Source organism: Anomaloglossus baeobatrachus, chromosome 4, assembly GCF_048569485.1.
Source record: "Anomaloglossus baeobatrachus isolate aAnoBae1 chromosome 4, aAnoBae1.hap1, whole genome shotgun sequence".
Classification (NCBI taxonomy): domain Eukaryota; kingdom Metazoa; phylum Chordata; class Amphibia; order Anura; family Aromobatidae; genus Anomaloglossus; species Anomaloglossus baeobatrachus.
The window spans coordinates 242,943,176-242,969,330 of record NC_134356.1 but is presented as its reverse complement, the minus strand read 5'-3'; the positions used below and the strand labels follow the sequence as shown (position 1 = coordinate 242,969,330).

The 26,155-nt window shown below is 43.1% G+C and overlaps 1 protein-coding gene across 1 annotated transcript in view; it reads right to left on the bottom strand.

Moving 5' to 3' along the window:
- The window catches only part of PTPRQ (protein tyrosine phosphatase receptor type Q), an 855,789-nt gene that overhangs the window by 288,528 nt on the left and 541,106 nt on the right, over nt 1-26,155 (bottom strand). The window contains exons 39-43 of the mRNA XM_075342420.1: nt 21,789-21,957; nt 20,129-20,404; nt 15,443-15,594; nt 6,482-6,623; nt 3,120-3,389 (exon numbers count right to left, since the gene is read on the bottom strand). Coding sequence (XP_075198535.1) covers nt 3,120-3,389; nt 6,482-6,623; nt 15,443-15,594; nt 20,129-20,404; nt 21,789-21,957 — 1,009 coding nt within the window. The remainder of the gene's footprint in view (nt 1-3,119; nt 3,390-6,481; nt 6,624-15,442; nt 15,595-20,128; nt 20,405-21,788; nt 21,958-26,155) is intronic.

Genomic DNA, 26,155 nt, shown 5'->3' with positions numbered 1-26,155 from the left:
ATATGTGGTTGTCTCTTTTTTCAAGGGACCAAAAGTAATTGGACAAATATTTCAAAATCTCTTTAGCAGGCTGCATGGCTGTTCCCTCTTGAATCTATCACCAATTTAGCAGGTAAAAGGTCTGAAGCTGATTCCAGGTGTGGAGTTTGTATTTGGAAGCTGTTGTTGTGAACCCACAACATATGGTGAAAGGTACTCTCAATGGAAGTGAAACAGACCATTATTAGACTTAAAAAAAACCAAATCCACCAGAGAGATAGTTTAGCACAAATGTTCAAATGTTAGGAGTGGCCTATTCAACAGTTTGGTACCTTCTGCAAAAAAAGAAAAAAAGAGTAAACTGGTGCGCTTGTGAACTGAAAAAGGCTTGGATGTCTACAGAAGAGAAAAGTGGTTAATGATTGCAGAATCCTTACCATGGTGAAGAAAAATCCCTCCACAACATCCACCCAAGTGAAGAACACTCTCCAGAAAGTAGGTTTTTCAGTATCTAAGTCTACCATAAAGAGAAGACTTCATGAGAGCAAATGCCAATGATTCACCACAAAGTGCATACCATTAATCATACTTAAAGATAGAAAGGCCAGATTAGACTTTACCAAAAACAACAACTAAAGAAGCCAGGCAAGTTCTGAAAAACCATTTTTGGACAAATGAAACTAAGATCAATCTGTACCACAATGATGAGAAGTAAGTATGGAGAAGGCTTGGAACAGCTCATGATCCAAAGAAAACCACATCCTCTGAAAAACACAGTGGATCAGTGTGATTGCATAGGCATGCATGGCTTACAGTGGCAATGGTTCAGTAGTATTTACTGATGATGTGAATGAAGACAGAAGCAGCTGGATGAAGTCTGAAGTGTGTAGGACTATACTTTCTTCTCAGATTTAACCAAATGCAGCAAGGTTGATTGGATGGGGCTTCACAGTACAAATAGACATACTGTAAAAGCAACCCAGAAAATTTAAGGCAAGAAGTGGAATATTCCGCAATGGCAGCATCAGTCACCAGATTTTAACCCTATTGAGTTGCATTTTACATGATTAAGACAACTTTATGCAGAAAGAACCACAAACATCAACAACTGAAGTACGCTGCTGTAAAGGTCTGGAAATGCCTCACAAAGAAGGAAACCCAGTGTTTGATTACATCCATGGCTTCTAGACTTCAGGCAATCATTACCTGCAAAGGATTCTCTACAATGCATTATAAATTAATATATTTATGATAAAGTAAATTTGTTCAATTTCTTTTGAGTCCCTAAAATGAGGAGTCTTTGTAGAAAAATATGTATGTCAATACTTGCAGTTCTAAAGATGCTGACTACTAAATTGTTACTGTACTAGTCACGAGTCCTTCTGAATGACTCTAAATGATGGTAAATTAACAATACTCAGCTTTCAATGTGATAAAAACTTCAACCATCTAGCATGAAAAATCTCTGCCATTGGCTAGATGCAGGTGGACAAGGTTTCGACAGCATCAGTCTGCATTGACTTTACCATAAATATATGTGAATCCATAATTAATAGTGATCCATTTGAGACCCAAAAGAATCATCTCTTCTTCGTGAATAGAGTCAAATGTTCCAGAACAACAAACAGTGTTAGGCTGGTGTCCCACTTGCGAGTGCCTCGCGTGTATCTTGCGTGAGTCTCACGGTGCATCACCCGGCATGGACTCACACTCTCCTCACAGAAACAGGTCGGTTGCATGCATCTCTATGCAGCTGAGATGCTCCTGTGAGGAGAGTGTGAGTCCGTGCTGGGTGATGCCCCGCGAGACTCGCGCGAAGCTATCGCGAGTTTGACACCGGCCTTAGACTGCAGTGCATAAGTGATTTGTGACTTTCTGATCAGTGTGGGTCTGATCACTCCGACCCTTTCCAATACAGAGAATAGGGTCCTAAAATCCCAGGGGTCAAAAACCAACTGATCAGAAAGTTATCAATCCTGTGGATAGGTGATGACTTTAATGTTGGGAATATCCCTTTAACAAATTTAGATATAGATAGTCCCCCACTTTGGCCTCCCCTCCATATGGTAACATAATGGTCAGCCAATGTTAAACTAAACTCAAAGTTCTAAAGTTGTTTGTAGCCTTCTGAAAAGTTTCAGCATAAAAAAAATTATAAACTACAATATTTTATCCCATTTGTAGCATGAAAATCCAACCTAATATTTATGCCTCCCATGTGATGCAACATTCAACAATTGAGCTACATTTGTACATTTAAACCAGGAAAAAAAAAATCATGATTATAAGAAGGAAAGATAAAAAAATGACAAGTAACCTTAGTGTGGAATGTTAAGGCCAGACACTGTGTAGGGAGACAGTGAAGCTAATTTGATTTCACCTTACGTCAAAAGTAAATGTACTGTCAATGACTCAGTGCTGGATCTGTAACCATGACTAATGCCACAGGACCATTAATATGAGGCTGACAACAGCTACAGAACTATTTCCAACTTCAAATGAGAATTGCTGATTTACACACTCATCAGAAAATTATTCAAAGTTTATGTTCGCCAAAAAGTATTTTACTGTTTTATTAGTTTTAAGTTCTCTCGGCTCTGCTAGTGTTACCATGTGCCTGAGCTTCTAGAGTACATTCACGTTTACCTGTAGTCATAGTGGGAGAAGAAAAGAGGATTCCTTTCCTTATCTTCAAAAATGCTTTTAAGGTACCGTTTTTGTTTTATAATCCTGAGTGGTTTAAAGAATTCAAAGGGTCTCCAATAGAGTTTGTGCTAATCGATTGGTAGGACTCGATCCATTGGCCACATGAGTACTCTATGGTCACTGGAGGGCAGCTCTGAGAACTGTCTCCTGCCTCCTGGCATATGCCGCTCTTCTTTTGATTCGCCACTCTGGCACAATGTCACAGGTGCATCATGCTACAGCAAGTGATATTGTGCCAGGCCAGCTAATCAAAAAAGAAGCCATGGATGCCATCAGGTAAGAGTGTTTCTCAGGACTCCTGACTAGTGGCTACAGATTACAAGCGCAGCCTCGGGAATGGGTCCTACAAGTCGACTCTATCCAATTCTAGTCTCCAAACATCATACTATGCTATAAAAAACCATAATGAAAAGAATGGTTATAGGTAAACATACCTTCTTCAAACTTAGTAGTAGCATTACATACTTGCTCTATTCCTTCTCCAGCAGAATTAGCAGCTTTGACGGTGAAGAAATAAGTGGTATTGGAGAGCAGATCCCTGAAGGTGTACACAGTATCAGTAGACAAGAGTGAGGTAGTGACACTTTGAAAAGTTAGGATGTAATGCGTTATTATTCCATTTGGTCGTAATGGTGGATCCCACTGAACTAGTATAGACTGCCAACTTGTTGCTACACAGTGAATATGTTGGATTGAATCTGGAGCTTTAAAGAGATAAACAATGGCAAAATATTAACTTTGATGGAAAAATCTCATTAAAAAAATCACATACAACAGATTCATAATCACAAATATAATGTACAAATATAAAAATCTTATAAAGTACAATATATTGATATATAGTAAGTGTTCTCTCAATTTCTCTTTTATTCATATATGACAGTCCTAGACTTAACAGAATAGAAATTGCATTTGAACTTATGAATGTTTATTTTATAAGCCATGTGGAAGTATACCTTGAAGTTTCTAGGCACCCAAGTACCTTGAGCCTTTTAAAATACATCTTATGTGGCAGAAAGATTTTTGGACCCTTTGGGGTGACTGTAACTGCTGCATGGCATAGGCTCCAATATTCAAAAAGACTCACTGGAAATGACAATTCAGAGTTGTAATCCTAATGTCCTGACTAATATGACAACACATCAGCCTCCCACAATCACATCACGGGGGAGGTGATAGAGTGATAAGGAAGCCCTCTCCTCAGTCTAACCACTTATATGCTGCAGTCACTATTGACCGTGGCATCTAAAGGTACTGTCACACATAACGAGATCGCTAGCGAGATCGCAGCTGAGTCACGGTTTCCGTGATGCAGTAGCGATCCCGTTAGCGATCTTGTTATGTGTGACACCTACCAGCGATCAGACCCCTGCTGTGAGATCTCTAGTCGTTGCAGAATGGTCCCAGCCATTTTCTTCAAAGGCGATGTCCTGCTGGGCAGGACACATCGCTGTGTTTGACAATGTGTGACAGGGTCACAGTGACTGCTGAGATAGTTATACAGGTCGCTACTGCGTCCTGTATTGTTCCTGCATCGCTGGTAAGGTCTAACTGTGTGACATCTCACCTGTGACCTCCCAGCGACTTACCTGCGATCCCTATCAGGTCGCATCGTTTTCAGGATCGCTGGTAAGTCCTTGTGTGTGACTGGGCCTTAAGAGTATGTGAACATGATTTGTTTTTCAAAAGGATTCTCTATGGAATCCCTATGAGAAAAGCAGAGCTGCCGCAAAACATGAAAATAATGCACAGAAAAGTAAAGACAACATTGGCTAGGAAACCAGAAAGCTGTTAAAAGAATTAGCATGTTCATTCTTCCAAACAAAGCCGATAGCTCTTTAAAGTTGAAAGTATAGGGAAAAGATGCCTAAAAAATAAATGGCAAAACTGTTCACTTAACCTAATTGGTAAAATGGCAGCAATCAGAGCTCTGACCACAGCAGCTATAAGTATCAGCTGTTAACTAAAGCCTGTTGTGTATGCAGCGGGCTCAGCCATTGAGCTCACTCCATGCAACCTTACTGCAAAAAAATAAGGTGTCAAAAAATGTTTAATTACAGATGAACTACCATATTGCATTATATATGTTAAAAATGTATATAATGGTTATCATATGCTTGAATTTTGTGCTAGGTCCATATCTGACACAGATGCCGGAATTCTCCTTTTAAGCTAAGGTCATGTCGCCGAGTCTTTACGGTGATTTTTATGGAGATTTTGCTATGATTTTATGCTTTGCTTTGCCTAATAGACATGAATTGTAAAATCTTGCACCTTGATAATATATGTTTTGTTGTCTTGTAATTATACCCAGGGAAGCTTTTGCTTTATTTTTTTCAAGTTTCTGTCACTACAACTCATCTAAAAGGACTTGAATGGCAACATTTACTACTGAAAATATATAGCAACAGGTAGAGAAATGAGGAAATGAAAATACACAGTTATGTGCACTGAACATTTATTAACACTGACTTTGGGTTAAAAAAGTTGGCCACTGCTTTTTTTATTGATGGCCATATCCTTAGAATAGGTTATCAATAACTGATCAGAGTGAGTGTGGCACCCGGCACCACCGCCGCTCAGCTGTTACCAGTGCTGCTGGTGGCTTGAAGTTCTCGGATGCTGCTGGAATACAGAAGCTCAGTTATTTCTACAGTGGCCACAGCCGGATACTCAAGATCTACTCTCTAGTTAAATGAATAGGTGGTGGATGTTCAGTATCTGGTCGCGGCTGCTATAGTCTTGACAGGGCTGCTGTGTTCCAGCAGCATCCAAGAACCCATGGCTGGGCCAGTAGTAGCTGCTCAGCTGGACTGTTGGGTGTCACACCCACATTGATCAAATGTTGAGCAAATGTTGATGACCTATAGTTAGGATAGGCCATCAATAAACAAGTAGTGGCTAAAGCTGGGGTCACACTAAACGACAGCGACAACGACGTCGCTGTTACGTCACCATTTTCTGTAACGTAGCAGCGACCTTGTAAGTCGCTGTTATGATCGCTGCTTAGCTGTCAAACAGAGCAGCTGAAGCAGCAATCATAACGACACGCGTCGCTGTGCTGCAATATGTGCAGAGAGCAGGGAGCCGCGCACACTAAGCGCTGGCTCCCTGCTCTCCTAGCTACAGTACACATCGGGTTAATTACCCAATGTGTACTGCAGCTACATGTGCAGAGAGCAGGGAGCCGCACACACTGCTTAGCGCTGGCTCCTTGCTCTCCTAGCTACAGTACACATCGGGTTAATTACACGATGTGTACTGCAGCTACATGTGCAGAGAGCAGGAGCCGGCGCTGGCAGCAAGAGCGGCGGAGGCTGGTAACGAAGGTAAATATCGGGTAACCACCTTGGTTACCCAATGTTTACCTTAGTTACAGCTTACCGCAGCTGCCAGACGCCGGCTCCTGTTCCCTGCTCGCTTCATTTCGTCGCTCTCTCGCTGTCACACACAGCGATGTGTGCGTCACAGCGGGAGAGCGACGACCAAAAAATGAAGCTGGACATTCAGCAACGAGCGGCGACCTCACAGCAGGGGCCAGCTCGTTGCTGGATGTCACACACAGCGACAGCGACAGGAAGTCGCTGCAACGTCACAGAAAATGGTGACGTAGCAGCAACGTCGTTGTCATTGTCGCTGTGTGTGACACCACCTTAACCCTTTCAAGGTTTCTGCATGTGTGGACATGAGGTTTGAATTTAATCATGATAATTGAATTTTCAATTGACAAAAAACACTGATGGAAGGAAGATTTAAATAATAAATCAATTGTATATTACACAGAAATCTTGCTCACCTGATTCGTCTGTGGTGAAATTAACAGCGTTGCTGAACTCGTTCCCATTTCCGACTTTTGTGAATGCAGACATACTAACTAAATAAGTCTTAAAGGGTTCCAAATTAATGAGCATTCCTTCCGTTTGATAGCCAGAGATATTCTGTTAGGCAAATACATCCAATTGTAGACTTTATTAGTATAGAAGAAGCCAAAATAAATTGATTTTAGTAGAATTTTCCTGTGGATAACTCATTTTGTTATAAAAAGTGTAAAGACTATAACAAATCCACAGCAAAATCCATCAGACCTAGTGGAGAATTCATCATGCTCTATTCAGCAGAAAACTGGTGTAAACAAATGTTGCAAATTTTTGTTCAGTGCATAGCAACACAAACATTTCTAAAAGTGGGCAGAGTTTAACAAGAAAGGGCATGGCCTAGTGTGACCTGGAGGTTCATTACAATTTATGCCAATGTTCAGAATATAATTCAATCTGTATAAAATAACAGACAATTTATATTCATTTTTTAAAACCTATAGTAGGTACTCATAAACATTGAAGTTGGTGAACTCACTTTTTGGATTTCACATGCACGATACTTAGTATTTACAGTAGATAAGATGCTGCCATCAGTGTCTGCCAGTGACTTATTCAACTTTTCGAATTAAAAAATACACTTTCTTGGCTAAGCTAGATGTCCATGTATGAGCCAGGAAATAATAGTTATTGGTCAAACATGCAAGAGGGTGTATGAGCACACATGGTTCACAATTAGGGTTGAGCAGACGTGTTGAAGTTCAGCTCAGCAGGTTCAGCTGGACTCTAGATAAAGTTCTGTTCTGGACCTGGACTTGGCCTGAACCTCATTGGAAGTCTCTGATTGGGCAGAATGGGCCTCCGCAAACATAAAGCCAGCCATAAAAAGAGCACTTCAAGGGAAGGGATGGCAGTATTTATTCATTTTTTTGCACACTACATCCAATAGTTTTTATCTCCCGTGAAACCATTCAAACATTGCAAGTGGCTCGCACTGGGTCGTGCAACAAACATACCTGAGCACAGTGATGCTCGCTTGAGTGGTTAGCATATGTAAAGCACCCAAACTCTAAACTCAAACACTGCATTTTTTTGTACAGTACGTGTTCAGTATGAAGAACAAAATTTACTGTTCAAATTTGCTCATCTCTATAAACAAATTTCAAAGGGTACTGTATAAAGAAAATTTTGCAATTCCCCCATTCCCCTTGCCTCAAAAAAAAAAAAAAAAAATTAAAGGGACTCTGTCATCCCCACTATGCTAATTAGATTATTTATACAGGTATGTTGATGACATATAAAAATCATGCCTGTAGTATAGATTTTAGTGGTTTAGTTGTCAGAAAAAAAGAAGGTATTTCATATAAGGGGGCTTGGTACACCACTATGCCCCTTAATTTGCATGCTGAGCACTTTGTCATATCTTGATTGACAGCTCTCAAGAGAATGTTGGCTGAACTCAATCGGTGGTTCTGCACCTCCACACGAACACTAAAAGAACCCAGCAGTGTTCAATGTGTGCTCTCATCATTGCCAATCTGTCTGTATTACCATACCAGGTGTCGGCCACTGACATGAGCCAGCTGTGATAGCCCGCAAGAACACTGTGTGTCTGGGATCATGGTTTGTTAGTACGTTAGTAAAATTAGTTTATAGTACAAAAGTAAAGTAAAAGAATATATAAAAACTTTATATTTTAGATTGCTGCAATTCTAACTACTTGCAAGGTAAAGTTAGGATGTATATATAATCACACAGTGAAAACTAAAAACTAATTCCAAAACTGCTTAATAGAGCCAGAGGTCTTAACTATAAATGAGCTGAAGTTTTCTCATTTGAAATCAGCAACTTCGCCAAGGACTGCACAGACCAGGGATCATCCCACTGAACTCCCGCATTCCTTCCCCATGGGCAAAACGCTACTCAGACAACGCAGGGTGAGGGAACTACACATTGGTAAGACTTTATTGGTTCACCTATAGTCAAAACAAATTGTACATTCCCAGCAAAACATAAGATGGTACAAGAAACAGAGTCTCACCTTTCTGCTGGACCACCAGGGATTAGAAATTTTGTGACTTCAGGGCTTCCAGGGCCAACTATCCCAATCCAGCAGCACCCCAGTTTTGGCAGGCACCCACTGAGAAGAGATAGCGGCAAACTTTGGAAGCTGACTAAGCACAGAAAGATATGTACTGCAGTCAGATGAGCAAGTAGTCCTAACCTGGGTTCTCCAAGCAAATTTGTGAGCTCAGTGTTGAGCAGTGAAACAGTTCTATGAACCATCAGCTAGAGCTGTGGATCCTGGGCAGAAATCCTGTAGAATGAATCTTGAAACAGTTCTGTGATTCCCCAGTTGAAACCATAGTTCCTCTGCTGAGGTCATGTAAAATATCCAAAGTGAAAGAGTTTTGAGATTCCCCCCAGCTAGAACCATAGCTCCTCAGCTGAGGTCATGTAGAAAACCCCCCAAGCAGTTCAAGATTGTGATTCCCCTGCAGGGACCATACCTCCTTTGCTGGGGTCATGTAGAAAAACTCTCTGGTGACAGAAGCAAGGCCCTTTTATACCCCTCTATTCTCTTACAAGATTGGGGAGATGGCTGCTCTCATTGGTTGCAAGTTGAATCCAAATTCATAACTTTCCTCTAAACTATGTAGTCAGAAGGCTGAGGCAATCCACATTTACAGACAATAGGGCTCCAATCAGTCTCACATGAGACAATGCCTACCTTCTCTTGGTTTAACCCTTTCACACAGGGTGGTTTTCCATTTTTTGTTTTTTTTTCTCTCCTTCGTTCCAGACCCATAACTTTTTTGTTTTCTGTCAATATAGTCATATGAGGACTTGTTTTCTGCAGGACAAGTTGTACTTTTGACCGACACTTCTGCCCCATATTACTCTGGAAAATGGGGAAAAAATTCCAAGTGTGGTGAAATTGCAAAAATGTGCAATCCCACAATTATTTTTAGGGTTTTTTAGTTACCGCTTTTACTATATGGTAAAACTAACTTGGGAATATGATTCCACAGGTCAGTACGTATTCGTAGATACCAAAAATGTCTAGATTTACTTTTATCTAAATGGTGAAAAAATTCAGAAGTTTGTCAAAAGAGGAATTGCGCTTTTGGCACCATTTTCAGAGACCCGTAGCGTTCTCATTTTTTGTAATCTGGGGCTTAACGATGGCTTAGTTTTTGCATCTTGAGCTGACATTTTTAATTATACCATGTCTGGGTAGATGCGATGTTTTGATCTCCTGTTATTGCATTTTAATGCAATGTTGTGGCAACCAAAAAAATGTATTTCTGGCATTTTGATTTTTTTCTTGCTACACCCTTTGCTGATCAGAATAATTGATTTTATATTTTGATAGACTGGGCATTTCTGAACTCGGTAATAAGGACATATTTTTTTTTAAACTATTATTTTATATTTAATGTTGCGAAAGGAGAGTGATTTGAACTTTTTAGTTCTTATCCTATTTTTTAAAACATTTTTTTTACAATTTTTATTGAGTTTACTAGTCCCTCTAGAAGACTTTATGCCTGCAACGCCTGATTGCTTCTGCTGATCAGAGCGATGCTTCAGCATCTGTTGTGCGGTGTTCTGCGTTGCACTCCCTGGGTGTCATTGCGGCTTCAGACTCTGTTCACACTGCAGAGTCTGACAAACTGCCTGGGATTCTTTAGATGCATAGCCTGTCATGGCATGGGCATCGGCTGGTTCTGGCTTCACGGCTCTCCAGCACAGCGGGAGTTAATTTCTGCTTGTCTGTCATCAGCTGCTGGGAGCTCAGGTTGCTGATCACCATCTCCAGCTTTTATAAGGTTCTGGATTCTGGGGCTGTTTGCTGGAAATAGCTCTTTGCTTCCTGGCTCCTGTTGCTATCCAGTTACATGGTGATCTTCAGTTTGCGGTTCAGCTTGGTGTATGAGTCCTCCTATTGTGTAGTTATTTCCTACCTCTTTTGTGTTACTCCCCAGTGCACATATTGTTCCTCCTTTGTGTTTAGGGCAGTGTGAACAAGTTTTCGTTTACCCTAGTCTGAGACTATTTGTGGGGTGTTGTTTACTGGGTCTCCAGCCCGCTCCCTGGTATTATCAGGGCTTGGACAGGAGACAGGGCAATGTTGAGGCTCGACCCTGACTACCATCAAGTCTACCATCGAGATAAGGGACACCCCAGGGGTCTGAGTCTTAGGGTCAGCCTAGGAGCCCTTGTTTCATCCATACACCCCGTGAAAGCATTGCTCTGATCAGCAGATATGCTAATCTCCTGTGAGTGCCAGCACTCTGCCGCCACTCACAGGAAGTGAGTCATGACAGCAACAGGGGTGATCATCTGACCCCATGGCAACTCATTGGCTCCCTGTGATCGAGTGACGGTAGCAAAAGTTTGGACACACTTTCTCATCTCTAGAACAACTGTTAAGAGGAGACTTTGTGCAGCAGGCCTTCATGGTAAAATAGTGTCGTGGGCGGAGGGGCCGCGCTCGCTACGCTCGGGTCCGGGGCTGCTGCTGCTCGGTGGCTTGAGCGGTGGGCCGGACCCGGGGACTCGAGCAGCGCTCCTCGCCCACGAGTGAAAAGGGGTGGTTTGTTTGGGGAGATAGTTCGTGACGCCACCCACGGGTCGTGGTGATAATGGGCACCACCGCTGCTGGTGATGGGGATCCCGGGAGCGATGGCAGGGAGCAGCTAGGATGTTGGTTCCCCCTCCGTGGGTAGGGGTTGGTGATCCCGGGGCCCGGTGGCGGTACAGGGAGGCGGGAAGGCTGGGGTGCAGGGTTGCAGGGGCAGCGCGGCGCGGTGCCGGATGGCACTGTTGTACTCACTCAGGCACAAATTCACAGAGTCTCTGGTAAACGAAACGGCTGGATGGACGGGTCCTGCAGCCGGCTGCAGTGTCTTTGCTCTCCCCGGACAGGTTGATGGTGGCTGTCTTTCCCTGCACCGTTGTAGAATGTATTGACTCCGATGGTTTCCCACTGGTAGTCCGCTCCCCGGCGTGTATGTACCGAAGGAGTCCGTTTTGCCCGCAGGCGCTGGCCCTTGGATCTCTAGCCTATGGCGGTGGCTTTTTATCCTCACTGTGTGGACGGTTGCCTTCTGTCGGGTCTTGGGTGTTAGGGAACCCCTGGAGTTCCGGACACTATCGGATTTGACCATTGTCGGTGGCTCCTAGCCTGGTCGGGGCCTGATGGCCCTGCCTTTGTGCTTGGTACAGATCTGCTCCCCGATTCGGTACCGGCGGGCCACCGCCCGTCCCCGGTCCTACGGTTCCGCTGACTTGCACCACCTCCTGCAGATGGCCACCACCGTCTGCCGACCTTGCTGACAGTGCCTGGGCTCCTACCCAGACACCAACAGTTTCTGTCCTCTCACTTTCAACTCCAACTCGAATCTGTCACTTTTCCCATCTCCAGGCCTGTGAACTCCTCAGTGGTTGGGGCCAACCACCTGGCTCCTCCCCACCTGGTGTGGACATCAGACCCTGGAGGAGACAACAAGGATTTTGTTTGACTGTTGTTGCCTAACCAGGGGAGGGGGTGTGTGTGATGTTGTGTCTGTGACTACCTGGCTAGTCCAGGGCGTCACAATAGCTGCTAGGAAACCACTGCTAAGGACAAGCAATAAGCAGAAGAGACTTGTTTGGGCCAAAGAACACAAGGAATGGACATTAGACCAGTGGAAATCTGTGCTTTGGTCTGATAAGTCCAAATTTGAGATCTTTGGATCCAACCATCGTGTCTTTGTAGAAAAGGTGAACGGATGGACTCTACATGGCTGGTTCCCACCGTGAAGCATGGAGCAGGAGGTGTGATGGTGTGGGGGTGCTTTGCTGGTGTCACTGTTGGGGATTTATTCAAAATTGAAGGCGTACAGAACCAGCATGCCTACCACAGCATCTTGCAGCGGCATGCTATTCCATCTGGTTTGCGTTTAGTTGGACCATCATTTATTTTTGAACAGGACAATAACCCCAAACACAACTCCAGGCTGTGTGAGGGCTATTTGACTAAGAAGGAGAGTGATGGGGTGCTACGCCAGATGACCTGGTTTCCACAGTCACCAGACCTGAACCCAATCGAGATGGCTTGGGGTGAGCTGCACCGCAGAGTGAAGGCAAAAGGGCCAACAAGTTACTCAGCATCTCTGAGAACTCCTTCAAGACTGTTGTTCTCCTTCAACTCTTTGTTGTTTCTTTGTTGAATTGGTCGGTGGTTGACCTCCACCTTGCTGTGCACCCCAATTTGGGATGTATTCCATCTGTATGGATTTTGGCGTTTGGTGACTGTTCACATTGGGTCATCAGGCTTTGTCCACAGGCTATATATATACTTCATGCAGCATTTGCTTGGACCTGTCCCGCCCACAGCCATGACTCAGTCATGGGTACGGGACTGCAATAGACCAGGTGAGTGCTGCTGAGAGCAGTTCTGCTATTTATATGTGAGGCCGCATGGCACATTTTATAAAAATATTTTAGTGTAGGACTGCTTCAAATGAGATTTGCCGTGACGTGGCGAAGCAGCTCAAGAAATTGCAATTTTTTGCCAAAAATCTCAAAAAAAAAAAAAAAAAAAAAAATTTTATAATGCAGTTTGGAATATTTGATGCCTTAGTGCACATTGGTGCTGGCTCTTTGTTGTTTCTTTGTTGAATTGGTCGGTGGTTGACCTCCACCTTGCTGTGCACCCCAATTTGGGATGTATTCCATCTGTATGGATTTTGGCGTTTGGTGACTGTTCACATTGGGTCATCAGGCTTTGTCCACAGGCTATATATATACTTCATGCAGCATTTGCTTGGACCTGTCCCGCCCACAGCCATGACTCAGTCATGGGTACGGGACTGCAATAGACCAGGTGAGTGCTGCTGAGAGCAGTTCTGCTATTTATATGTGAGGCCGCATGGCACATTTTATAAAAATATTTTAGTGTAGGACTGCTTCAAATGAGATTTGCCGTGACGTGGCGAAGCAGCTCAAGAAATTGCAATTTTTTGCCAAAAATCTCAAAAAAAAAAAAAAAAAATTTTTATAATGCAGTTTGGAATATTTGATGCCTTAGTGCACATTGGTGCTGGCTCTTTGTTGTTTCTTTATATATTCATCCATGGTTGTGAATGGGTTAACAAACAAGGGAAACATACGTCTAGCCTAATTAAGAACAGTTCACCTGCCCTACAAGTGGCCAAATGCTGAGTCATCACAAAGCCCACTGATCATAAGAGCTTACACTCTACAGGACAGACAGGATCCCACTGACCATAAGAGCTTACATTCTACAGGAGAGATAGGGGATCCTGCTGACCATAAGAGCTTACACTATACAGGAGAGAGGACCTTGCTGACCATAGGAGCTTACACTCTACAAGAGAGACAGAGAAATCCCCACTGATCATAAAAGATTACATTCTACAAGAGAGAGAAAAGATCCCACTGACCATAAGAGCTTACACTCTACAGGAGAGCAAGAGAGAGTAAAAGTACCCCACGTATCATAAAAGCATGTACTCTACAAAATTGAGAGCGAGAGGATCCTAATGATCATAATAGCTTAGACTTTATAAGAAAGAGAGAGGGTCTAGCCGACCATAAGAGCTTATAATCTACAAACGTTATAGAGGACAAAACTAATCATAAAAGCTTACATTTTAAAGGAGAGAAAGACAAGACTGTACTTATCATATGAGCTTACAGTTTGCAAGAGAGATCCTGCTGACCATACAAGTTTACTCTCTATAGGAAAGAGAGAGAGGATGCTGACCATAAAAGCTTACACTCTACAAGAAAGAGAGAACAATGCGCATCATTAGAGCTTACACTCTTTAAGAAAGAATGAGTACCCCACTGACCATAAGAGCTTTCAGTTACAGGAGAGAGAGATAGGATTTTGCTGATTTAAAGAGATCACATACTATAGAAGAGAAAGAGAATCTTGCTGACCATACGAGCTTACACTTTGCGGGACAGAGAGAGAGAGAAGACTCTGCTGATCATAAGAGTTTATGTTCTACAGGAGAGAGAGGACTCTGCTGTCCATAAGAACTTACACTCTAGACGGAGAGAGAAAGGTTTCCGATGACCATAATAGCTAACACTCTACAGCCCTACAGGAAAGAGATAGAGAGGATCCTGCTGACCATAAGAGCTTACACACTACATGAGAGAAAGAACCCCACTGAACAAAAGAGCTTACACTCTAAAGGAGAGAGTGAGAAGACCCCACTGACCATAAGAGCATGCACACTGCAGGTGGGAGAGCACCCTACTGACCATAAGATCTTACACACTACAGGAGAGAAAGGACCTTGCTGACCATAAGCGCTCACAGACTACAAAAGAAAGAGATTTACTCAGTGCCTTTAGAGATGGAAAATAACTCTGCCATACAAACTATGTTTCACTGAGAATGGCTGAACTGTGATGGCCCATGTACTGACCATCACTGTACAATGTATGATAAACCATTAAGGCCCTGTCACACACAGAGATAAATCTGCGGCAGATCTGTGGTTGCAGTGAAATTGTGGAAATCAGTGCCAGGTTTGTGGCTTTGTACAAATGGAACAATATGTCCATGATTTCACTGCAACCACAGATCTGCCAAAGATTTATCTCTGTGTGTGACAGGGCCTTTAGATGTCGTAGTTCCAGGATATTACGGGGAGCCCCATGCAGCCACACGGGATTTAGTCTGCTCTTTGTAGCTTCAGCAGTATGGAAATGGTGTTGGGCAAGTTTGGTTTTTTTGCAATCTGCAAATCAAATCTCAAAGTGTTCAAATTTGCATAAAACCGTGAATTTCAGGAAATTCTATATGGGCTCTATCCTCTGCAGATTAACCCACTCTTCACTAGTCTTGGCTTGTTAATGCAGTTGTTCATTCACAAAGCCTGCCATATATCTCTTAATAAGATTTGATTTGTGCTTACCTGGTAAAATATAAATTGACTGCTGTTTTCTACAATTCTAAAGCTGTATATGCGCACAATGCCATTGGGTTTTAGACTTGGACTCCATTGTAACCAAGCAGAATTATCACTTGCATTGATGAATGTTAAGTTCTGAGGAGGTGCTGATGGCTCTGCAATAAAATTGATTGGACTTCATTATGGCCACTAACTTGAAACCAATATTCCCATAAACACATCAGCTCAACAAAATGTCTCATGTGATATATTGAAATAACCCAATAGCAACACAGTTGGTTATAGTTGGTTATAAATATTAAGATTAATAAAACAAGGAGAAAACTCTAGAAAGGCAGTGTATGTCATATTCCCCAACAAATTGTATGGGACTATGGTATATGAGACAAAAATATGCTAGGAAGTGGTCAATTTTTTTTTTTTAGAAATTAAGGCAAACCAAAAATTTTGCTACAATCTGGGATAGTTGTTAAAGGGCTATTACCTTCTAAACAGGTTATGTCATCACGCAATGTACAGTGAAGTCTGTCCTCTAGGACCCCCACCAATGATAGGACTAAAAGGAACGCAACGCTAATTGAGTTCTGCTTCCACTTCTACATTTCAAAGCTGCCTGCCACTCGGTGTTGTGGGGAACTGCAGCCATTCCCTTTCACCTAAGGCTGGTTTCACATCAGCGTTTTTTGAAATGCAGCAGGAATGGTTTTTTTGCCACAAAAACTGATCTGTTTTTTATCCAATCATTTTCAATGGACTTGCGGTAACATGCAGTAACATGCATTTGCATGTCTTACCGTACGGATCCGGTGACTTGCAATTTTTTACTTTTTTGAAAAACGCAACATATTGCGTTTTTCACCTGCGTTTAAATACTGTAGGTCAATGGATCCTGTACATTGCGGCCATTGGTGCAATGTAGTTCAGTGGGAGCCGGATCCTACTTGTGCACTTGTGGTTGTATCCTTTCTGAGGACACATATACCCTGGTTCAACAATTTAATCAGCCCGAAAAAGCCCTCCATGTCCGGCGTCATCCAGGATGGTCCAGCGTCGCATCCAGCTCTGCTGCATGGAGGTGACAGGAGCTGCAGCACACACAGCCACTCCGGTCACCTCCACGCGGCAAATGAAGACAGCCGTGCGATCAGCTGAGCTGTCACTGAGGTTACCCGCTGTTACTGGATCCAGTGACAGCGGGTAACCTCAGTGACAGCTCAGCTGATCGCGCTTCTCACCTCAGTAGCTGTGTGGAGGTGACAAGAGCGGCTGTGTCTTCTGCAGCTCCTGTTACCTCCATGCAGCAGAGCTGGAAGCGACGCTGGACCATCCTGGATGACGCTGGACATGGAGGGCTTTTTCGGGCTGATTAAATTGTTGAACCAGGGTATATGTGTGTGTTTTTTATTTCTAATAAAGGATTTTTTCTGGTGTGTGTGTGTTTATTTACTGTAATTTACAGATTAATCATGAAAGGAATCTCGGGGAGACGCCTGACATGATTAATCTAGGATTTAGTGGCACCTATGGGCTGCCATTAACTCCTTATTACCCCGATTTGCCAAAGCACCAGGGCAAATCGGGAAGAGCCGGGTACAGCCCCAGAACTGTCGCATATAATGTATGCGGCAATTCTGGGCGGCTGCTGACTGATATTATTAGGCTGGGGGGCTCCCCATAACGTGGAGCTCCCAATCCTGAGAATACCAGCCTTCAGCCGTATGGCTTTATCTGGCTGGCATTAAAATTGGGGGGGACCGCACGCCGTTTTTTTTTAATTATTTAATTATTTATTTCACTGCACAGTATAGACACGCCCACCGGCTGCTGTGATTGGGTGCAGTGTGACACCTGTCACTCAGCGTGGGGGCGTGTCTCACTGTAACCAATCATAGGCGCCGGTGGGCGGGGAAAGCAGGGAATACGAGATTGTTTAATGGGCGGCCGGCTTTTTCAAAACAGTAAAAGCCGCCGGAGCAGTGTGAATGCCGTGCAGAGCCGCGCCGGTGATCGGGGATCGGTGAGTATGAGAGAGGGGGTAAGAGGGTAAGACTGACATGGACAGAGAGAGAGGGACAGAGATAGTGAAGGACTGACAGAGATTAGTGAATGACAGACATTGTGAGGCGCTTCAGAACGCAGCTTTTCAGCTGCGCTCTGAAGCAGACCTTTTTTAAGCTGCGGTGCAGAGCGCACACCTGCGCACATAGCCTCAGACATCAAAATCGTATGAGGGATGTCACACATTTCAATTGACTAGGTTCGTACAACAAAACGTCCAATGTATGAGGAATAAACGACGTGTATGCGATCACCGTATTTTCGTTCAATCTTGATCGCATGTAGGTGTCACACGCAAATACGTCACGAACGATGCAGGATGTGCGTCACTTACAACTTGACCCCGACGACGGATTGAAAGATTTATTGAAGCGTGTAAAGCAACCAATCATAGGCGCCGGTGAGCGGGGAAAGCAGGGAATAGGAGATTGTTTAATGAGCGGCCGGCTTTTTCAAAATAGTAAAAGCCGCCGCAGCGGTGTGAATGCCGTGCAGCGCCGCGCCGGTGATCGGGGAACGGTAAGTATGAGAGAGGGGGGGAAACTGACCGACAGACTGTGAGAGAGGGACAGAGAGACCGACAGAGAGACCGACCGACGGACTCAGGGAGATTGACCGACATACACAGAAATAGAAAGAATAGCCGACATCACTAGAAATAAAAACACCAAACGGACACGGACTATAGGTAGATGCATACGTGTTTACTAACGTGTGTGCACATACCCATAGACTTTCATTGTGTCCACGTGTGCGTGCTCCGTGCAGATAACGGACATGCATCCGTGCAAAACGCAAACACATACGGATCACGGACACGCACACACGGACATAATGAAATAACGCACGTGTGACCACAATCATAGATTAACATTGGTGCACGTTTGGCCGTGTCTCCGGTATATACGGAAACGGACCAAACACGCACGTGTATCACGGACGTGTGAAGGGGGCCTAAAAGTGGTTGTTTTGAAGTTCCCTGCACAGTAAATAGCCAGGTCATCTCTGCATTGCTAAAAAAAAATTTCAAAGTGAGGTAGTTCTACACCAGTGCTTCACCCCTTTTTCATGGTGCAGGGGGTCCTACAGATCAATTCTCAACTGATCTTTAAAATAATGGCAGATCCTATTTGTTTAAGAAGGGAAACATCTTAAAAAAAATCTCAGTTGAGGTTTTATAACAGATGCCCAGCAACTGAAAAAGCAGCAGCATCCAAGGAAAACTATCATTTCTAAAAGGATTTAATATATTAGATAGGCTAGAAACTTTACGGTTGCATCCTCCACTAAATGCAGAGTTGTGCTAGACATGTTCAGCGAGGGTCTCAGGACCCGGGTCCCTCCTCCAACCAGCAACACTTTGCAAATCCTATAACATTTTAAAACTTTTAACCATTGTGTTACCTCTTAAAGGGGAGTCTGGCCTTAGGGTACAAGTCTGCAGTCAATCTATGTGACCGCAGATTTGTAAATCCTCACATCTCACACACTGTGTGCTGTGAGGATTCTATGGTGTCAGTATTGGAAGCGGGTGGTCAGAAGGTCAGAGAATCCCTTAAAGGGAACCACTCACCATGATTTTTGTATATCAGCTAAAGCCAGTGCTATACTGGCACTATCAGGCTAATTCTATACATACCATTAGTGGTCAGCTCGGATGTTTAGGTTTTGAAATCCAAAAGAGTAAAGTTTATAAAATGAGCTGCTTGTTGAGTGACAATTGCAATGGAGCAGATAATATATTCATAGTAATCCCCTCCCCCGGTTAGATTTAGTATAAGCATTATACAAACGATTCACTTTGTCTGTTGAAGAACCTGTGTGAAGTCATACCCATGTGACCAGAAGGGGCAGGGCCTTAGCCACCAAAGCTGGATACCAGGTCACATGGGTATGACTTCACACAGGTCCTTTAACAGACAAAGTGAATCATTTGTATAATGCTTATGCTAATTCTAACGGGGGAGGGGATAACTATGAATATATTATCTGCTCCATGGCAATCGTCACTGAACAAGCAGTTTATTTTATAAACTTTACTTTTTTGGATTTCAAAACCTAAACATCTGAGCTGACCACTAATGGTATGTATAGACTCAGCCTGATAGTGCCAGTATAGCGCTGGCTTTAGCCTATATAAGAAAATCCTGGTGATGGGTTCCCTTTTAACTTAGCTAGTGATTGGGTTGTATGATGATCCAACTACAAGTTACATAACAATGTTACAAACTGTATAAAACACCAAATGCTTTGCTTTTGCCTTTCTTTTTGCAACTAAATGAGACAGGTCATCTGCACTAAATGTGTATCTGCAAGAAGATTATTGTTTTAGATTGAGTAGTAAAATAATTTTTCTTCTACAATGGCTTTTAGTCAGGAAGTACAGGATGAAATAAGGAAATGCCGCCACCTTAAGTAGAGATTTTGTAGCATAACTAAACCTGTCAGAAATTTTAGCACAAGAGAGGAATATATCATGTACAGTTGTGACCTTGTTAGAGGAATGCCATAATTCAAGGAGACACATGAGAAAAGAGTTTAAGACAGTGAAACTAGAAGCATGTAAGGGATTAAGAAGGATCTCCTTGCTGATGATTTTAATTTTGCACGAACATAGAATATAACTAGTACCTGCTTCATCTGTGTGAAAGGCAAGCTGACTTGGAGGACCAGTCCCTTTCATTGTACTAGCCGCAACAAATACAAAATACTGGGTAAAAGGTAGAAGGTCCTCCAAAACGATAGAGACTTCACTGGTAGATAAAGGATAATTTCCTTGAGGTCCATAAATCTGTAGGTAGTAGTCAGTTATAATGCCATTTGGATGTTCAGGAGGATCCCATGATAGCAGTACTGAAGTAGATGTTAGGTTCTTGAACTCTCTGATCCTGGGCTCAGAGTCTGGGACTAGAAAATGAAGCAAAACAAAGCGATTTCCTATTGTTTTCTAATCAAACATACAGCATGCATAGATACTTTGAGCATCAAAGTTAAATGAGTTTCATATGCGTGACCAGCATTCAATGTTTTGGGGGAGTCATGGGTTTCATATCATAGCATTTCTGTATGCAAGGTGTCGATTCATATTGAATTGATGATGCCCTACAACTTTGGAATTCACTTTTTTTCTCTATCTCGTTCCTTTTTCGAGATAAAAATGCTTACTACCTTGTTTTCCACCAGGTGACGCTATAAGTGGTTTCATTGCATAGCGCATGGCTACTTTACTATACCTAGACACCACTTCTATGCCTATAGCTGCCGCCGTTCTCAAGATAATGGCGGTGGACAGGATATGGGTGAACACACTGTATAATTACTATAGCTTAAAAGGGAACCTGAGAGCCATAGTCAATCCGTGGGTAGCATGTATCAGACGCTGTATATATTATTTCTGCATATATGTTTTATTCTAAAACACTGCAGTATTTCAGAGAAAGGCATAGTTTAATAGTCACAGGGGACTGAGCTGCATGGGACTAGGTGGATGCCTGGTGACATATCCCCACTCGCTCCCCTTCAGCGCTAGGTCTCTCCTTGTTAGCTTATATAAGATCACTCTAGGGCACCAAGTGGAGAAAAGCTGCTGGGGACCTGCCAGTCCGACTAGTCTACCATGCAGCTTGGTCTCTAGTGGTTATCAAACTATGTTTAGCACTGTACATAAGGGAAAAAAATGTGTGTAGTGCTGTCGCTCCTGTTTTCTATCTACAGATGTGCACCAAGCACCTATGTGTTAGTCAAGTGACCTATTACATGATCTATAAAAGGGGATCATGTGACATGTCACATGATACATCAGTGGCAGGGGGGGTGGAGGTTCGCCTTTTCAACTGTCTGGGGCCCTGGCTATGCGTACTCTGCCCCTTACTTTTGAGCAGACAGCAGATGCGGGCTGTGTGAACTGGTGGAGCTTGGTAACATGTAATTCCTCTAGACTGTATTGTATGATCTCTCGGACTTTGTGTCACTTCTTTCCTGTATCCTCTATGTTGTGGGGTTGAAGAGACTTGTTGCTGTATGCCTCATGTAAAACAGTGTATTATTCTGCAATGTCTGAGACCTAATGACTCTGCTGAAAGCTAAAATCTACTAAAGGCTGGTCTGAGTGGGATAGAAGGCTGGCCAAATAAAGACCTGTGACTTTAGAGATAAAGAGAATGGAACAGAACTGTAAAATGTTATTTATTAGGGGATATCATATCATTAATATGTATTGGTTTACATTGTTAATAAAGGGTTCACCCTCTTTAAGGCTATAAACCATAGACATACATAACTATTAACCTACCATCTTCCTCCGTGTTGACATCAATAACCTCACTAACTTGATCACCATCTCCGAATATAGTACTTGCAGTAATCCAGAATTCATATTGACTGAATTTTGCCAGACCATGGATTGCGGCTGATAATTCATTGCCATCAGAGGAAATGGAAAGATCACCTGAAGTTAGGTTCTAAAAAAATAAATATATATTTCACTGAAAGAAAATTCACAACGTTTATAAAAAAATATTAAAGACTATGAATATATGCTCCTCAACATTGAAATTGCAACACCAAGAAGAAAAAGTCATGCCATTTTAATATTATGCAAATGATGAAAAAACGTAAACAAAATTATCAAAGAATTTTAGGTTATTCAGAGTTAATTGTGATCACCAAGTGCAGAAATTCATGCACTTATATGTAGTGCCCCTGTGCCATCAGGAGCTACAAGGTACTGCATCATGTCAAAGATGCAGAGCCTAACCGCAGAGATCCAGAAGACCAGTAACACGTAAACATTAATTATAATCCCTGTCCCCCCCCCCAGAAACTTGTGACGGGCTAGGGTTGGACCCATTGGATGGCCACTTAGGGGTGAGACCGATCCAGTCTACTAGACGACAACCAGGGAGGCGGGGTCAGACAGTCAGTAAATGGAGGTGAAAGGAAACGGACGTAACAGTACTGACGGGAGAGTAACAGTGACCTGTCAGGCAGAGGCGTGTGGTTGCTGAGGGAGTACGGTGGAGTACTCTCGGAACCATAGCACTGACGGGGTACAGAGCCCTAGGTCAGGAAAACACTCCAGGCAGCCCTGATAAAATCTGCACGCTGAATGGACCATCCAGGACCTCACCGACCATAAAGTCCGGGACACAGTAACGATGGGAGAATTGGGGAACGAGAACAGAGATCTGTCCCAAAAGGGTTCAACAGGACAAAACAATGACTGATCTCAGGGAGACCACCCTGAGAAAACACTGCCGGCAGCCAGTGAAGGCATTCAACACAGTGAAATCCTAGATGCATTACCACCTGGGAAGTATGCAAATCAAAAAAGGTCCGTGGAGCCTCTGTGGATTCTCGACCCAAAAGGGTTCAAGTTACCTGCCGTATGGACTAAGACTGAAAGGCAACCAGGAGGGGACCCCCAGACGCTCCAAGCCACAGGGACCCACCAACCAGAGACAGGTGCAGGGGAAAGAAGCCACCAGGTCACCACACTGGTACTGGAACTAAGGGGACCAGTGGTGAGCACCAGCCTCCATCGGGTTGCAAGCAACAGCTCAGTGAGTAAAGAACCAGTTACACTGCAATCCCTTGTGTGGCCTACCCTCTTTCCGTGCCCGGGTATTATCAGCAGAACCCAGCAACAAACACCATCATCTATCCCCTGGGGCCTGGCCCTATTTGTGGAGGGCCCAACATCCAGGCTGCCATTAGCATCAGCCCCAGCGGAGAGAGACTGTGCAGCGGCGGCTCCATCCGCAACCCGCAAGTGGCGTCACGACAAAAACATTATTAATTATCCCCTGTAAATACCTATTTTTAAAAGCGACCCACAAGGTCACGGAACCGGGCACCAGCCATTACACCCGTGACACTTCCCCAGTGAAAACCAGGCCCGGAACCGAGTACCCCCCCTAGCCCTGGGATGCGAAATATACACCTTGGTATACTAAGGGTATGTGCCCACGATCAGGACTAACTGCGTCTTGGACGCAGCAGGTCTTGACCTGCGGGTCCGTGAGTCTCCTCCGCAGGAAAACGAAGGAGACCGCAGATGCTCGTACCCAGGGTTCACTGCGCTGCAGTCTTTCGCTTGTGTTCTCCCTACGGAGGACGCATGTGAATCCGTAGCAAACAATTGAGATGCTGCGGCTTGGAAAGCCGCATCGCAGGTCAGTGTTTGCAGCGGAAAAAACAAACACAGTGGGCACAAGATTTCTAGAAATCCCATCCACTATGCTTGTACTGTACAATGCAGCATTTTGGACGCAGCGAAAACACGCTATATCCAAAACGCTGCAAACACTGATCGTGAGCACGCAGCCTAACAATGAGATTATTAAAGGGAAACGGTCACCAGGTTTTTATTTTTATGAGATGTGGCCACCAGCAGTAAGCTCTTATACGACTCGCATATACAGTAATAATACCTACAGATGCCCAATTTTAACCTAACAGCAGAGTTAGCTATTTATAGAAGTACAGTGCCTTGCGAAAGTATTCGGCCCCCTTGAATTTTTCAACCTTTACCCACATTTCAGGCTTCAAACATAAAGATAAAAAATTTAATATTATGGTGAAGAGAATCAACAAAAAGTGGGACACAATTGAGAAGTTGAATGAACTTTATTGCTTATTTTAAACTTTTGAAAAAAAATAATAAACTGAAAATTGAGGCGTGCAATATTATTTGGCCCCTTTACTTTCAGTGCAGCAAACTCACTCCAGAAGTTCATTGAGGATCTCTGAATGATCCAATGTTGTCCTAAATGACTGATGATGATAAATATAAGCCACCTCTGTGTAATCAAGTCTCGGTATAAATACACCTGCTCTGTGATAGTCTCAGTGTTCTGTTTACAGTACAGAAACATAATGAAGACCAAGGAACACAACAGGCAGGTCCGTGATACTGTTGTGGAGAAGTTTAAAGCCGGATTTGTTTACAAAAAGATTTCCACAACTTTAAACATCCCAAGCAGCACTGTGCAAGTGATCATATTGAAATGGAACGAGTATCATACCACTGCAAATCTACCAAGACCCGGCCGACCATCCAACCTTTCATTTCAAACAAGGAGAAGACTGATCAGGGATGCAGCCAAGAGGCCCATGATCACTCTGGATGAACTGCAGAGATCTACACCTGAGGTGGGAGAGTCTGTCCATAGGACAACAATCAGTCACACACTGCACAAATCTGGCCTTTATGGAAGAGTGGCAAGAAGAAAGCCATTTCTCAAAGATATCCATAAAAAGTGTTGTTTAAAGTTTGCCACAAGCCACCTGGGAGACAAACCAAACATGTGGAAGAAGGTGCTCTGGTCAGATGAAACCAAAATCAAACATTTTGGGCACAATGCCAAACGATATGTTTGGCATAAAAGCAACACAGCTGAACACCCTGAGCACACCTTCCCCACTGTCAAACATGGTGGTAGCAGCATCATGGTTTGGGCCTGCTTTTCTTCACCAGGGACAGGGAAGATGTTTAAAATTGATGGGAAGATAGATGGAGCCAAATACAACACCATTCTTGAAGAAAACCTGTTGGAGTCTGCAAAAGACCCAAGACTGGGATGGAGATTTGTCTTCCAACAAGACAATGATCCCACGCATAAAGCAAAATCTACAATGGAATGGTTCACAAATAAACATATCTAGGTGTTAGAATGGCCAAGTCAAAGTCCAGACCTGAATCCAATCGAGAATTTGTGGAAAGGGCTGAAAACTGCTGTTCACAAACGCTCTCCATCCAACCACACTCAGCTCCAGCTGTTTACAAAGGAAGGATGGGCAAGAATTCCAGTCTCTCCTCTGCAAAACTGATAGAGACATACCCCAATTGACTTCCAGCTGTAATCGCAGCAATAAGTGGTGCTACAAAGTATTAACTTAAAGGGGCCAAATAATATTGCACTCCCCAATTTTCAGTTTATTATTTCTTATAAAAGTTTAAAATAAGCAATAAATTTCGTTCAACTTCACAATTGTGTCCCACTTGTTGTTGATTCTTCAAAATAACAATAACATTTTCATGTTTGATGCCTGAAATGTGGGAAAAGGTTGAAAAATTCAAGGGGGCCGAATACTTTCGCAAGGCACTGTATTAACTCCTCTTCAATGGCTAGCCCAATATATACCTACAAAGTCTGTTCTGATATAAGGGGTCTACTTTAATACCAGACATGTTGCAGATATTGTCTATTAATACATTTCAGAAACAGTACAACATGTGCACATATAAAACCAACATCAGATCCTCCTCCTATAAAATTATCAAATAACATACAGTACAGATGTTTATACACAAATAACAGACAGAATATACAAAATACAGGTAACGAACCTTCTGTGTCAGAAGACGAATTAGTACCCATGTATTCTTAGTTAGCAAATCCAAAATGATGACTTCATTGTCAGTCCATTATTTGAGATCCATGACAATAGGTGATATTCCACTTAATAGTTCATCAATGCTACTGGTGTACATGAGGTTTGAGTACCTCCCCTTTTTTTAGAACACCTTTGATCTCTTTATTGAAATCTTCTGCCTCAACGCGTTTACCCCTTTAAAAATAAGGGTTCATCAGGAGACTAATTTGGATTGATTGATTGATCCACAATATTGGTATCAATAGGTGTGCTAAATAGCGA